At 38.5% G+C, this 16,007-nt stretch overlaps 1 protein-coding gene across 1 annotated transcript in view; it reads left to right on the top strand.

The window, feature by feature from the left end:
• bmp5 (bone morphogenetic protein 5) overlaps window positions 1-12,533 on the top strand; it is a 30,822-nt gene extending 18,289 nt beyond the window's left edge. The window contains exons 3-7 of the mRNA XM_055171024.2: window positions 2,488-2,636; window positions 7,508-7,705; window positions 9,688-9,764; window positions 9,846-9,956; window positions 11,667-12,533. Of these exons, the coding sequence (XP_055026999.2) occupies window positions 2,488-2,636; window positions 7,508-7,705; window positions 9,688-9,764; window positions 9,846-9,956; window positions 11,667-11,816 (685 nt within the window). The 3' untranslated portion in view covers window positions 11,817-12,533. The remainder of the gene's footprint in view (window positions 1-2,487; window positions 2,637-7,507; window positions 7,706-9,687; window positions 9,765-9,845; window positions 9,957-11,666) is intronic.
• The last annotated feature ends 3,474 nt before the right edge of the window (window positions 12,534-16,007 follow it).

Genomic DNA, 16,007 nt, shown 5'->3' with positions numbered 1-16,007 from the left:
CACCTTGGGAAAGAAAGGTACTGGCGGAGAGGGCTGTGAAACCCGGGCAGCTCCAAAGAACCAATCATCCAGGCGGGACGGTTCGGGCTGTGGGGGGTGAACCCACTCCAACCCGACGGTCTCCGCCACTCGAGAGAGCAAGGCCACCATCTCTGGATCGAAATCCGGCGTCACGACCCGTCCGGAAGGGGGGAGGACATCCGGATCCTCAGAGGTAGAGGGCCCACCCTCGGATGCTGTGGTCTCCGTGGACCCGGAGGGAGGCACGACAGATCCAACAGACATCGTAGAACACGACTCTGCAGTTTCCATCGGCGCATCAACCGGCTGGGGATGAGGAGGCTGAGAGGCGGAGGACGAATCCCCCGCCCGGTTCAGCACAGTGATGCGGAGATCATCCTTCGAGAGCTTCACAGCCGCACCGTGGCGGCGATCAGAGCTCGTCGGACGTGGGTTGCGTTTTTCCCGGAGGAAAGACAACCGTCTCCGCAAATCCACAAGGGACATGTTCTCGCAGTGAGAACACTTACCCCCAGCGAACGCTGCCTCAGCGTGCTCGATGCCCAAGCACGAAAGACAACGCTCGTGACCGTCCTTCGGACCCATATACTTCCCGCATCCAAGATCGCACGGACGAAAAGCCCTCCTGAAAAGGACGCTAATCTCCGGATATACGAGAGAGTGGCTGCCTTTAACAAGGCACAAAGCTCTCTCGTATCACTCTTTTAGGGAAATTCACTCAGATGCTCAGTTGATGATGCGCACAGGGAAAGGCAACGCACACACTAAACTCAAAACAAAAAAGATGCAGAGCCTGTGGAATACTGCGAAGCGTCCGCTGTGGTACTGCCAGTCCAACCAACTTCCGCAATCGATCCCAACAGAGTGAAGTAGCTTCTCAGTAGCAGATACTGCCGGCTTTCGAAGCGATAAAAAGCTGATTTCCCTATTTGCACGTGCGCCTTATATACGCACCTGGCGGGGCGGCGCCAGCATTATGCAAATATCTCAATGCCAAGTTCATTGGCGTTTTAGTAGTATTCGAAGCAGATTGGTCTCTCTAAGCGAGCTCCCAATTCGTCGGTCACGACGTGACGTCGTAGTGACCGACTGAAAGGGAACCTAAATGTACATGCCTGTGTGCGAACAGTTTGAGTCAGAAACTGAGATGGCAGGCCAGAGCTCGACATTTTTTGTGATGAAATATGCAATTTCTGAATGCAGAACTTTTTTTAGTTATAAAAACACCTGCAAGGCCTGAAAGAGATCAAGCCTCAGCCAAGAAAAAGTAAGGCAAAAGTAACTAAAAATTGGCGTAAGCATCACTTGCCATGAAAAGTAACTAATTTGTATTTTTTTGGGGGGGAGTAACTTAATATTGTAATGCATTACTTTTAAAAGTACACTGTAAAAAAATTCTGTAGAAATTACAGTATTACTGGCAACTAGCTGCCAGTAACTTACTGTAGATTTTACATTTATGTTATTTACTGGCAACATTTTGTTTAAAGTTAAATGAACATGAAACATTTTCAGTCTTTATCTTCTACAGTAAGTAACTGGCAACCAGTTTGCATAATTACAGCTAATTTTTTACAGTGTAACTTTTCCCAACACTGCCCAAGACTGAGAAAATAACCCAATTAAATAACCCAAAGGCTCAACCCAGAATTTGGGTAGAAAAAATAACCCAGGAATTTTTAGAATGTAATAATTTCTTGAACTTTAAAATGTATGTATTTATTTTAAAAGCTATTTTAGCATCTATGGCTATTTTCATTTTGAGAACTGATTAATTTATACAAAAGTTTGTTTTCCAATTTACATGTTTTTAGCCTGTTGGAGTACATCCTGTTTGAGTACATCCCACGTTAGTACAATTATGATATAAACCCATCCTTTAATTTTCACTTTAAAATGTCACATTTCATATATATATATATATATATATATATATATATATATATATGTGGTCCTTGAAAATATATATATTTATAATTGCAGTACAATTCTCAGAGATACATCCTTTGTCACAATGTTTGGTTTATGTACAGACTGCGTGCTTCACGTCTACTGGATCTAAACAGCCACGTCAAAAGTAAAACAACAATTTTAAAATAATAACATAACAGGGCAACCAACAGGAGACCCGCGTGCTGTTCTTTCTCGTTGTTGCTTGTTAGGACATGTCTCTGATCTGTCTCTGTGAGATCACGCCGCTGTCTCGCTGTGTGGCCCATGTGCTGTTTTGCAAGGCAACTAAATGAACAGGAATGACTTATTGACAAAATTGTGGTTGAGATGAAAAGGGAAGGTTGAGAGAGAATTTGGTTGCAATTACAATTGACATTTGTAATTGAAATGTTTTATGACTGCAATTAGAAAAATCCAGCTGCAGTTTAAACAAGTCATTTTAATTTAACATTAGTTTATTTGCACAGGATTAAAATATAAAATATAACGTGAATCATATTATTGTCTCATCAGGGATGCTGAAACGTTTCTCTTGGACTCTAAAAAGATCCGTGCTTCTGACGGGGGATGGCTGGTGTTTGACATCACAGCCACCAGTAATCACTGGGTTTTAAACCCGCAGCAGAACATGGGCCTTCAGCTGTGTGTGGAGACCACCGACGGTAAGAGATTCACTTTATATTTTACACAGAAAATAACCAGGGCATGTAAAAATGATCAAAGTTATAGGTAATTGTTAACCAATTAGAATATCATTAAGAAACAGGGTCATTTGTGCTTTAAGACTTTAAGCCTTCTCCTAGGGACCAACTGTCCTGCAGTGTTTCCTCCAACACTAATCACACACACTTAAAGCTGCTGAAATTACAGAAAATTCACAAGAAAATTACAGGCAGGACAGTGGATCCCGGGAGCAAGATCTCTGCTTTAAGAAATCGTGCTTTATTTTCGTACAGTACATTTACTCGCAGTAGCTTTAATCTGAAATGACAAACAAGAAATGTAACAGTTTGACAAAGCGATTCTTCCTGATGCTGTAGGAAACAGTAACATGATAGGAACTGCAAAAGTGATAAAACAGTGTAGGATTAAAATCTTATAGAGTAAGAGATTGTGTCTGCGAGGGTTTCATACGGTTGGGAAGATTATTTCACTAGCAGGGAACATTTCAGACACAAAGCTCTTTTCACAAACTCAAAACAGATTTTGCACATTGCTATTTGTCAGACGACAAAAACGGCTATGTTATTTTTAACCCAGTGTTGCATCAAAAAGGGACAAACCCAGACAGGTTAGGTTCGTCCATTTTTGACCCATTTTTTAGGGTCCACTGCAGTGTGCAGGGTTGCTACAGAGTCATATATCATTTACAAGAAGATAAACAGGAGAATAATACCTCGCTGATATTCATGGCTGCCATCTTGTGTTAATACCTTTTGCTGTTCTTTCATTTTTAAGTGCAAAAAACTCAAAACTTACTGTATAGACGGTTTCAGCAGTAACAACATAAACAAACGGCTTTCGTGGAACAAGCTGAAATTCCGGTCAACTCTGCAAAGATTCAATAACAATAGAGTCCTTTAAGAGTAGTTCATTTCTGATAACAAGCTAAATTAAACTTAGTTCAAATCATAGCTAAAGCGTTTTAAAAACTACACTTAGCTAACGTTACTGTGTAAAATATGTACTATATAATGTATACAATGTTAACTATAGATCGGCTGGCAAACCTCCCATCAAATAGCAGTAATCCATGATCACCGTCTTCCCTTAGAAAACCAAAACATTTATTTTCGATTTTTTTATTTGTTCAAGAGTTCAGTTTAGCCACTAGCCATACCATTAAACAAACAGAGACCAATGGCTGGTTGCATAAACATAGCCGTGACATTAAGACTGCATCTTAAGAATGATTCTGACTAACTAGCAATTAGTTAGGGCTAATCAGTCTTATTATTTGGATTTAAATTAGACCGATCTTGTCACGATCGGGAACACGAGTAAGGACACAAACGCAGGGCTCACACGAAAGGGTAACATTTAATATAAATAACATGAAATCAAACACGAGGAACAACACGGGCAGGTAAGAACAATGACTGAAACCCTGGAAACAAACATGACATCAGCGACAATCATCCGGCAAGTGAGTACAACACAAACAGGGGTATAAATACAGACAGACTAATGATGTGCAGGATTTCACCGTGACAGATCTACCTTTCTATATAACATACTTAAAACAGTTAAGATCAGTCTTGAAGAAAAAAAATCCATAACTAACTTTAAGACAAGTCTTAAAGTTTTATGCAACCGGCCACAGAAGTTAAGTTCACATTACAGACAGACTAATGATGTGCAGGATTTCACCGTGACAGATCTACCTTTCTATATAACATACTTAAAACAGTTATGATCAGTCTTGAAGAAAAAAAATCCATGACTAACTTTTAAGACAAGTCTTAAAGTTTTATGCAACCGGCCACAAAAGTTAAGTTCCGCTCCGACACGTAACCGCGTCAACGCACGTGCGTCTGATGTAACGTCTATACGATATACCCAGGGCCTGAAATGAACACCCGCCAATTGCAGGTAGATTTTCGCTGTGGCGGGTAAGACAACCAATCCCACTAGCCACTTTGGCAGGTTGAATATCATTTTTTTAAATTGTAGTTTTCTTAAAAGTTATGCGCAATGATAAACAATGTGTAATGTGACACTGGTAAAGTACAACTCCCATGAGCACTCGCTGCACCCAGCACAACATACAGTAGGGGTTATATACCATAGAGCTCAAACGCTGATGGATTTGCGAATGCTCGGGATGCAGTCTGAACGCATACACGCACACTTCGGGAAAGATAAAACAATTGCATGGAAGTGATTGAAGAGAGGTAAAGTGTGTGCACACTCTCTGGACAAGAGTGGAGAGAAATTCATAGCACACACCTTAACGCACACGTCCCAGTTTTGTCCGAAGTCAAGGAAAACCTGCGAGCGGACTCAGCGGAGAGGTTCGCACATCATATTATTGTATTTTACCAACAACAAAATTGTGGCCAGTAAAAATGCTGAGTGGCTAGTAACTTTGGAAATCAACTAGCCACTTTGGCTGGGAGCAAAAAAGTTAATGTCACGGCCTGGATACACCTTTCCAACAAGTAAACGCGACATGTTTGTCAAGTATCAAACACAAACTTGAAATGTGACCTCTGCATTTAACCAATCTTAGTGTGTAGTGAACACACAGACTGCAAAGTGAACACACACCGTCCAGAGCAGTGGGCAGCTATCCCTACAGCACAGCACACGGTGCGATTGGAGTTAAGGGGCCTTGCTCAGGAGCACCTCAGTCGCAACCTGCCGGCTGTGGGATTCAAACCGTCAACTCCCGGGTTACAAGTCCGACTCTCTTGCCACTAGGATGCACAAACAATATTTGAGACATCATGACAGTGACCGGTATGATGTCTTGACTGATTACAGTGTTTTGTGCAGAAGTCATACTGTATTTTATTGAAGTTATTAAATTAGAAATCTTATAATTTGTGAGAACATTTCAATAAAATCAAAAACATTTATTTTTGCAACCTTAGTTTATACACTGTCCGAAAAAAGGGCCAATAAAGGTGATACTGCCCCAGTGACAGCTTGGAACAATTTTTTGACAATTTTTTTCCAGATAGTGTACCTAGCTGGTCAACAATATTTAGTCAAGAGCAAACTGTCTGTAATGTAAATTGATTAAGGATAAGGTGTGATGTTTTTACAAAATATAAACTAATAATTATATTGTAGGCTTCCATTTATTTAAAAGTTACGGGGTGCAGGTACAGCGTGTGATAGGAGAACTGGCCTTCTCGGCTAAGTCTGGTTTCTCACAAGGTTTTTTCTTCACAAGTGAAGTGTTTTTATACTGCTCTTCATGGTATTATTGCAGATTCATTATGTAATGTCAAACTCCTGCTCTTATGTAATTTGTTTTTCTTTCAGGGCCATTTCCGTGTAAGATGAAAAGGCAAATCTAGTTTGACGCCTGTTATTTATCATATTAATTGACTACAGGTTTTATAGTCAATAAAAACATGCATACCATTTAATTATAAAATTTGAATAAAATAATACTGTATAATCTGTTATATATTCTAATTATCATTTTTTATCTTTCTTGGAAAGCTGATTTGAAGTGATGAAACACTTTAAAAAATACTATACATATAAATTTGACTTGACTTCATGTGATATATGATTTTTTGTGTGTTTGGTACACAGTTCTTGATTAGGAAAGATTCAAATATTTGACAAAAAAAAATAAAACAGGTATGTAAAAAATCTAATTCAGTAATCATATACTTAACCTCATGGTGTAGATCAAGTAAATGAATGAAATGTTTTTGATAAACTCGTGTTAGATATTGGCAAATATTCCTACTTGCTTTGAGAACTAGCTAAGGCGGTCACAATATGTTGATTTAATAATCTGAAATCTTAATACAGGGTGTGTTTTGTATTTAATGTACTTTACAATGGATGTCTGCCCGAACAGCACATGTTATTTTTGTTGTGGTTTTATTTACTGTAATGATAACCATTTGGTCACTTTATAGCGCTCCTTCCTGCAGAAAATGTTTTTCTGTTTCAATTATTTATTGTCGCATTCCCAGTGTACTGACAATAAGGGCCATCAGACACATCTGCTTTCATGTCCTGTCGCATGGTTAGTATATTCGCTTAAAAACAGACACGTTTACCAATGTGAGACACCATTGACCGCAAAAGTATCATCTTTGAGCCATGACTACGCCCAGCTTTTTCTTTCTAAAATAGAAACCTGATGCCATAAAGTTGTCTGCGATATACGATCAGATTTCAGCTCTCTCCTATTCTGTTTGACATGTGGACAATCACTATGGTACCTATTGTATCATAGAAACCGACACAGAATCGGACACACAAATGGTACATATTTACCTTTTTAAAAGATACCATCACAGTGACAGCTTTTGTACCTTTTTTTTGATATCGTTAAAGATTAACAATTACGTGATTAACGATGATTAACGACAGCACGCAAGCAATGATTTGTCAGGAAGCCACGTGTTCACAAGACATGACAAACTTATATTATCTGATGAAATATTATGTAGTCTGAATGGGCATATTTCTCAGATTAATACACCTTGCTGTAACCCCTGACGCTCTCCTGATTTTGCCAAGTGGTTGATGTCCTCAGGGCTACATTATGTTGACCCTGGGACAACATTTCAATCAACCAATCAGATTTCAGAAATAAGTTTACAGTTTGTTTTAAGTTTAAGCTTACAGCCAGGATTAGCTGTTCCTAGACCATTGTTTTTCACTTATCATGTCCCTCTGATTTTAGGGTTTGGTTATGGTTGGGGTTTGGGGTGGGTTTAGGTTTTATTTAGAAAAATGTTGTCCTTGGGTCAACACAATATGTTGCCCTGAGGACATCAACCACTTGGCAAAATCAGTTCGAGCAACATCTGACACACATCTTTTTGTTTTCCAGGTAGAAGCATTAACATGAAATCTGCTGGCGTTATTGGAAGGAACGGCCCTCAGTCCAAACAGCCATTCCTTGTTGCTTTTTTCAAAGCCAGTGAGGTGCTGCTCCGTTCTGTAAGGGCCACGGGTGGAAAGAAGAAAAACCACAATAGAAATAAAACCAAAACCCAGCAAAAATCTTCACCAGCTCTCAAAATTGGAGGTAATGTAGAGTTGGTCATTCCAATATTAAAAATATCTAGCGGACCTGGAAGCTGGAAGTTTGAATCATTAGAACTTTGAACAAAAACTTGAAAAAGTACACTAGTTACTGTATGTCCAGTATACACTGACCTAAAGGATTTTTAGGAACAAATGTTCAATTTCTCATTAATGCAAATATCTAATCAACCAATCACATGGCAGTTGCTTCAATGCATTTAGGGGTGTGGTCCTGGTCAAGACAATCTCCTGAACTCCAAACTGAATGTCAGAATGGGAAAGAAAGGGGATTTAAGCAATTGCGTGGCATGGTTGTTGCTGCCAGACGGTTCGGTCTGAGTATTTCACAATCTGCTCAGTTACTGGGATTTTCACGCACAACCATTTCTAGTGTTAACAAAGAATGGTGTGAAAAGTGAAAAACATCCAGTATGTGGCAGTCCTGTGGGCGAAAATGCCTTGTTGATGCTTTGACTGAAATAACCACTCATTACAACCGAGGTATGCAGCAAAGCATTTGTGAAGCCACAACACACACAACCTTGAGGCGGATGGGCTACAACAGCAGAAGACCCCGCCGGGTACCACTCATCTCCACTACAAAGAGGCTACAATTTGCATGAGCTCACCAAAATTGGACAGTTGAAGACTCGAGTCTCGATTTCTGTTGAGACATTCAGATGGTGGGGTCAGAATTTGGCGTAAACAGATGAGAACATGGATCCATCATGCCTTGTTACCACTGTGCAGGCTGGTGGTGGTGGTGTAATGGTGTGGGGGATGTTTTCTTTGCACACTCTAGGCCCCTTAGTGCCAACTGGGCATTGTTTAAATGCCACAGCCTACCTGAGCATTGTTTCTGACCATGTCCATCCCTTTATGACCACCATGTACCCATCCTCTGATGGTTACTTCCAGCAGGATAATGCACCATGTCACAAAGCTTGAATCATTTCAAATTGATTTCTTGAACATGACTATGAGTTCACTGTACTAAAATGGCCGCCACATCACCAGATCTCAACCCAATAGAGCATCTTTGGGATGGGGTGGAACGGGAGCTTCGTGCCCTGGATGTGCATCCCACAAATCTCCATCAACTGCAAGATGCTATCCTATCAATATGGGCCAACATTTCTAAGAATGCTTTCAGCACCTTGTTGAATCAATGACACGTAGAATTAGAGTAGATTATTCTTTATTGTCGATTCTTCACATGTTTCAAGCATACAAAGCAATCGAAATTACTTTTCTCTCCATTCCACGGTGAAATACAAAAACATATAATTACAGTAATAGACTTAAGTTTACAAACATCAAAAGTGTGCAAATGGCACACGAATTGACGAAGAATTAAGGCAGTTCTGAAGGTGAAAGGGGGTCAAACACAGTATTAGTATGGTGTTCCTAATAATCCTTTAGGTGAGTGTATATTCTGCTTCTTAACTTAGTTTGCGAAATAATCAGTATTTATAACTGGACTGACAAAAGTCTAGATGCATGTGAAGTCTTTTCGTAGTCTTTCAGTGTTTCCTGTACAACCTTTCACGGTGACTGCCATACAAGTCCTTAATAATTTTTCATGAATGAAAAAAACTGTGGCTGGTCACTTCACATGTCAGTCAGGTCCTACTTTGTGAGACTGCACCTAGTCACTACAGGTGCACTCACACTATCCAAACCGTGACCCAGCGTGATTGCCCCCCCCACTCCCCCAGAAGCATGCACTCACATTGTTCTTTTATCGATCTGAGCCCTTTTCATGCTATTTCATGTTACTTGTCATATAATTGATTGTCTTCTGAGCATGTGGTGTCTTTATAGTCATAAAAACACTTGAGTACTACATTCAACATCTATAATCATAGATATCCTGGCAGTTGTCAACACAGAGAGTATGGAGCCCACATGCGCTCATAGACTAAACAACGCAACTGCTACACTGTTTGACTACTTAACGTCTGATTTGTTGTCTTTATCTAGATCAAAACACCAGTGAACAGAGGCAAGCCTGCAAGAAGCACGAACTATACGTCAGCTTCCGCGACTTGGGGTGGCAGGTACACACCCACACCCACAGTAATCGAGCACATCATAATTGATTTACTTAACCGGAGCATCTCACTGTCTCTATATTACAGGACTGGATTATTGCTCCTGAGGGATATGCAGCCTTTTATTGTGATGGGGAATGTTCATTTCCACTCAACGCACATATGAATGCAACAAACCATGCCATTGTGCAAACCTTGGTAGGCGACTATTGCTTTATATAAAATTAATATATATATATTTATATATTTAGCCTGCCACGTAACCAGTGTTGGAAAATTTTTTTCGAACTATAAATTAAAACTCATTTACAGTCTTTAAAAGTTTATGACACTGTTGTAAGACAGGGTTTAGATTAAGCAGAACTTGGCAAGAGTTATAGAGTGTTGCAGGATGAGGTATTTTTGTAGGCAAAACCCAGAAGCACTAGGTTATATGTAAGGGATAATCCACGGCTAGCCATGCATTAAAGGGTTTTATTGCACGACGTAGAGGAAAAGAACCACCCGACCACCCTTTAATGCATGGCTAGCCGTGGATTATCCCGCTTATACCTTGGTTATTTGCCAAGTTAAAGCTGTAATTAATGTTTACAGTGTAATTTTTTTCATTTTCTTAAGTTAAGGCTCACACTCCATCCGCTTTAAATAAAGTAGTGCTGAAATAAAACCTGCGCACTTTAAAGAGAGACGCACTTATGTCTCGCTCGCTCTCTCTGCAAGTGTAACTGTGTTACTATGGTTACCAATGTTTACAGTAGCAGATTAATTTCTAACTGTAATCAAACTGACTGGAACTACCTGTGCATTAAATGGTTTTAATGCACACCTTCCAGCCAATCAGAATCGAGTATTTAAACAGACCATGGTATAAGGTATAGGACTTCCCTCTCCATCATCCTGAACTCAATGGGTTTTTGAAAGGATTTTTGGTTAAATGCCTTAAAAAGAGCTTGGGTTAACATAACCCCAAGAGATTTTATGTTTTATTCTACGACATAAAACACACCAAAATGCCCCAACTCTTGACTTTTTAAAGCTTTAAAGTGTCTTTAAAAGGGGGTTTGCTAACAAGTTGCTACATGGAACTACAGACTTTGTTGAGGACTTTAAAAGTCATCATGTATGAAGATCTCAAAAACATCACAGCATGGACACAATTCCCATCAAAGATTCATCCACATAGTATTTCCTTATTGGGGAACATGTTTTTAAATTTGTTTAATAAAGTTTGAAAGAGCTGTCAAAAGCTTGGTGGTGATGATGTTGATGTAGTTCATTGATAGCATAATGTTAGCTCTTTATTTCTAGTAAACACATTTGGACTTAAAAAAGTTATGTTCAAAATGTTTAAGTGTCATAAACTTTTGTTAAAACACAGAGCTTTTTTGCGATAATCCAAAAGTCTATGGATAAAAACAGTGTCCCAGTAACTTCCAGGTTGGTAGTTTACAAACATACATAACATCCAAGCAAAACAATGGCACTGATATATTTTAAAATATGGCAGTGCAAGCTGATCTCAGTTGAAACAGCTTAAACATGCATTTTTAGTTTGGGACCACCCCTAAACCTTATCCGATAAACAGCCCTCAAAAGCTACTGTATGTATTATAATACGGCTATATATTCAAGATTAGGCCTAATTGAATAATTTTATCCTAGTTAATGTGTTCGCCATTCGGTTCCATAAAAGTTCCTTTAAATAAAGTATGACAGATGGACAAAAATATTTTGTTGTTAAGTTGTCTATATAGTTGTGTGCGTAATTTAAAATCGTACAAGGGTGTAGTATTTTGGGACATACTGTAGCACAGCTACTCTAGTACAAATTGCCTAGTTATTGGAAAAGCATTAATGGTTACACTGCAGTACAGCATGTCATGAAGTTACTCTTTTATGATGTTGTAGGTCCATCTGATGTTTCCGGATAATGTGCCAAAACCCTGCTGTGCACCAACCAAACTAAACGCCATATCAGTACTCTATTTTGATGACAGCTCCAATGTGATTTTGAAGAAGTACCGGAATATGGTGGTGAGGTCCTGTGGATGTCATTAAGGGCACCTGTCCTTCTGTGATCTTGCTGGAATTGAAAACATATCAATATGAATAGTTTTTGGCATTTGATGTACAGTATTATGTATATATTAGCTTATCATTCCTCTTATTTATTTGCCTCCGCTTTGTATGATTGGAAAGCTGTAGATCAGTTACCACTTCTCCCACAGACCCATGCTTGGTTGTTTTTCCTGAACAAATTAGGCCACAAATACATTTTAAGCATACTTTAAGTTGACCACTTCAACAAAAACCTGCTGCTATTTTAATAAAAAAGTTACATAATCACAATTTTGTGTGTGCAAAAAGAAGAGTCGTGTCAGATTTAAGGTTTCTGAAAACAAAAATATTTTGTTCTTTTTTTTAATACAATACATGTTGTGTTATTGTAAAAGCACTGAGTGTGTGTCTTAGGACTATTAGTCTATTTCACAAAGTGTTGCAACACACAATTACTGATTCATGTAAGTTTGCTGTGGATATCGGTGGGTGGATATACTAATTATTATTCTGTTTATTGTATTATTATTATTATTATTATTATTATTATTATTATTATTATTTGTTTTTGGAGAAAATAGTCTTCAACAATCTTTGTAACTTTTATATATATATTTTTTTTTCTTGCATTAGTACTTTGAGTAATATATTTTTGGAAAATATTACATTTATTTTAGAACCACGTTTATGTGTCATTAAATCTATTTTCAAATATATGTCTGTGTCTGTCTCTGCCACATGCAATCGGTTTCATGTCAAATATGTTGCTGGTTTTGAACGTGTGTCGATATTTTAACATGCTGCTATTTCCATTAGTCCAAAACATAAAGTAAAAACACATTTGAATTTTATTCATTCATTGGAACCAATAGATGTTATTTGATAATCATTGAATATCATCCCCCGTTTGATTGATTTGTTCCATTGGAACAGTTGTAAGAAATTACCTTAGGGGGGAATGTTTGCACCCAAAATCTTGGCTTTATCTTGCCATGAGATGTGTATCAAAGAATAGCAGCTTCTCCCCCCTAACTTTTTTACAAAGTACGTTTTTTGTTGAATGCCAGAAAATTGAGTGACTCTGTTTGACTTAATTAAAACCAGTGGTCATGCAGGCCAGATGTTATGCGGTCCTGATCTAAAAAGAGTGTTGACATTGAATGAATAGCAGAGGCCACCTGCTAACCAAACTCATAGTGGGATGGATGATTTGCATTCCTGTGGCCTGCTGCCCTACGTGATTACTCCCACTGCTTTACAATCCAATCTACTGTTTAATATCATGGATTGCTTCCAATTCAGCTAAATGTCTTCCTTTCTGCAACACCACAGCCAGTATGAAAGCTCCTATGTGGAGAAATTATGTGGCAGCCATTTGAGCAGCAGACACATAAAACCCACAGTCACCTTGGTGAGAGACTCGAGAGAATACATATGCACACAACTGATCAGAACTTCTGGGCCCTCATTTATGAAATGTTGAGAAGAAATTGTTTCCATAGAAGGGTGTTTCTGTATGCACAGAAAACATGCGTACACCTCACTTTAAATATTTAAATCACAAATGATTTTATAGTTCTGTGCAGTTAATGTCATTGATATATGAAAGAGCATCTGTCAATGTTTAAATCCTTTTTGAGCAGCAGGAATGGCTTATATTTAAAAAAACTGCAGCAATCGGACACGCAAAAGTGTGTTCTTTTGCTTCTCAATGTCAAAGTTTTATAAACTTCCTGGCCAAATTTGCCCATTAGCCTACTAACCATTCCCATACTAATTGGCTATATCACTCTGTCTCCTTTCCACAAAAACTGGCTTTCAAAACAGGATCTCTTTCTCTAGAGTTTTATCTTCAAAATGATGTGAAAATCATTCTGACAACTCATTTACATAAAACAATATATTGATTTTCAATTTCTAAGACACTTTTGCACATAATGAGTCTTGTAGGAATGTAACTTTCTCTATAGTAAAACCATGATACTATGGTTTACTTGGGAAATCAATAAAAACATTTTTCAATAGAATGTAAATACACACACACATTCTGGTTTCCATGTTTTGTGCGGACATTCCATAGACGTAGTGCAGTTTATTCTGTACAAATTGTATATTCTATTCCCTTCCCCTAACCCAAACCCTAACCCCAACCATCACAGAAAACTTTATCCTACATCACATTTTCAAAATTTTCACATTCCTCCAAATGTCCCCCACAAGGTCACAAAAATACTAGGAATGCTACCACAGTAGCATTGATAATTACCAAGTACACACACACACACACACACACACACACACACACACACACACACACACACACACACACACACACACACACACACACACACACACACTACAGAAAAAGTTTTTGGCTACAAATACTATAGTAATCATGGTAAATTTAGTAAGGGATGTAGTGTATTGAGTTGTTATTGAACTCTGGTAACGGTACTGTTTGGCCATCATTAAAAATGTGTTCATTTTTGATTATCCAGCAAAATGCAAAATCCTGAATCAGACCATAGTTGCTCTTTAAGGAAAATAACAGTTGGAATGTATAGAAGAGTGTAATTCCTAAAATGTTCTGTGCAATTATTTTTGATTCTTCATCTTATTCTTTCTCTTATCCCAAAAGACAACAAAACGCATGCAACCCCCGAACCCCCCCCACCCCCCCACCCCACACACAAGTACATTGCTTGGCCCACCTTACATCTCATAGCTGGAGCCGAGCCTGTTAACCAGTGTATCGCAAAACAATTGCGAACAGAGTTAGGATTTCATGTTTCTTGAACCATAAAACAACCCACCACCACAAGTTTGTGTCTCGTAAATTTTGTTCCTTGTCTGTTTTACTCTTCGAGTTAAATGAACCTTGGATGCTTGTTGTTGTTTTGAAGTCAAGCGGTGATTGTTTGTCATTATTTGTGTTATACTGCAATAAATACTGTCATGCTTGAAAAGAGTCCACTGCTAAAAATAAAGTACCATTCACTACTGTAAATATTTCAGACAGCTTTCATTACTGCTTTAGTTATATAGAAAACACATGGTTATGAATTCATATAATCTTTTCAGAATATAAAGAAGAATTCATTTTTGTTAAAACTCCAGAAAGATGGAGACACAAATAAGTGTCAATCATATGAGCTTTATATTTCTAAAGGTATTAGCGCTGTAATGTTTATTTGTAAAGTTCTCCTGCCATTACTCTATTGTAAGAACATATTTCTTGTCTTTGCTCTTGGCCTCATAGTTTATTTTGAAAGTGTCAGCTTCCAGTCAGTCCACAAACCTGCTGAAACTTGATCCAATCAAAATGTTTTCCAGTTTACTTTCTTCATCTTTCCAGATGCACTTTTCCTCTTCAGGTTTGGTGGGTGGGCCGTGGACCTCTATTACAACTCAATCAGGCTTCCCTGAGCAAGTCAACCATCTGGGTCGCATTTTCACTCGCTGGTTACCGGACGAAGCTATGGTTCATAATAAAGAGGATGTGTCCTGAGTCCAGTCTTATTTATATGTGCATTTATTTTGTTGTAACACAGGAGAGAGGGGACTACGTTTTGACCTCAGATGTCTCATTCAATCTGGGTAAAGGGGAACACCTGTACAATGCGGCATTTACCAGACTCTTTTATTTCATTGCAAATCATCGTTGGTGTTTTAGGATAGCACTGGGTTCTATTAAAGCAATGTGCCACAGGTCTTGCATTACAGGTGTTTTTCCACAGTTGAGGGGTCACAATGTAAAGCACTGTATTTACTAGCAGCCATAACTATATGAAAACCATTGTTTAAAAAGTAGTACATTTATGATTTTTTTATTCAAGTGTATCTATATTCTATATTCTAAATATTTGTGTTAATACTATATGCTTAACACACACACACACACACACACACACACACACACACACACACACACACACACACACACACACACACAAACAAACAAATTATTAGCTTAGCAACATGGTAATGTCAAACTCCATGTCAAACTTCAAATAATACAGCATGTCTCTTCGTATTTGTATGCTGCACTCAGACCAGTCAGTTATTATGAGGCTGTATTTCAGTTATGATGCTAACTGCTTTTGCAGGTCTTTAAACAGCTGGTGTCATACTGTGTGTTGTACCAAAACAAGATGTGGTTGTCATGACAATGTCCAAGCAGCTCTGATGCAG

The sequence above is a fragment of the Misgurnus anguillicaudatus genome, chromosome 11, assembly GCF_027580225.2.
Source record: "Misgurnus anguillicaudatus chromosome 11, ASM2758022v2, whole genome shotgun sequence".
Lineage (NCBI taxonomy): Eukaryota > Metazoa > Chordata > Actinopteri > Cypriniformes > Cobitidae > Misgurnus > Misgurnus anguillicaudatus.
The sequence above is the reverse complement of the archived record's forward strand: the minus strand, read 5'-3'. Positions and strand labels throughout refer to the sequence as shown.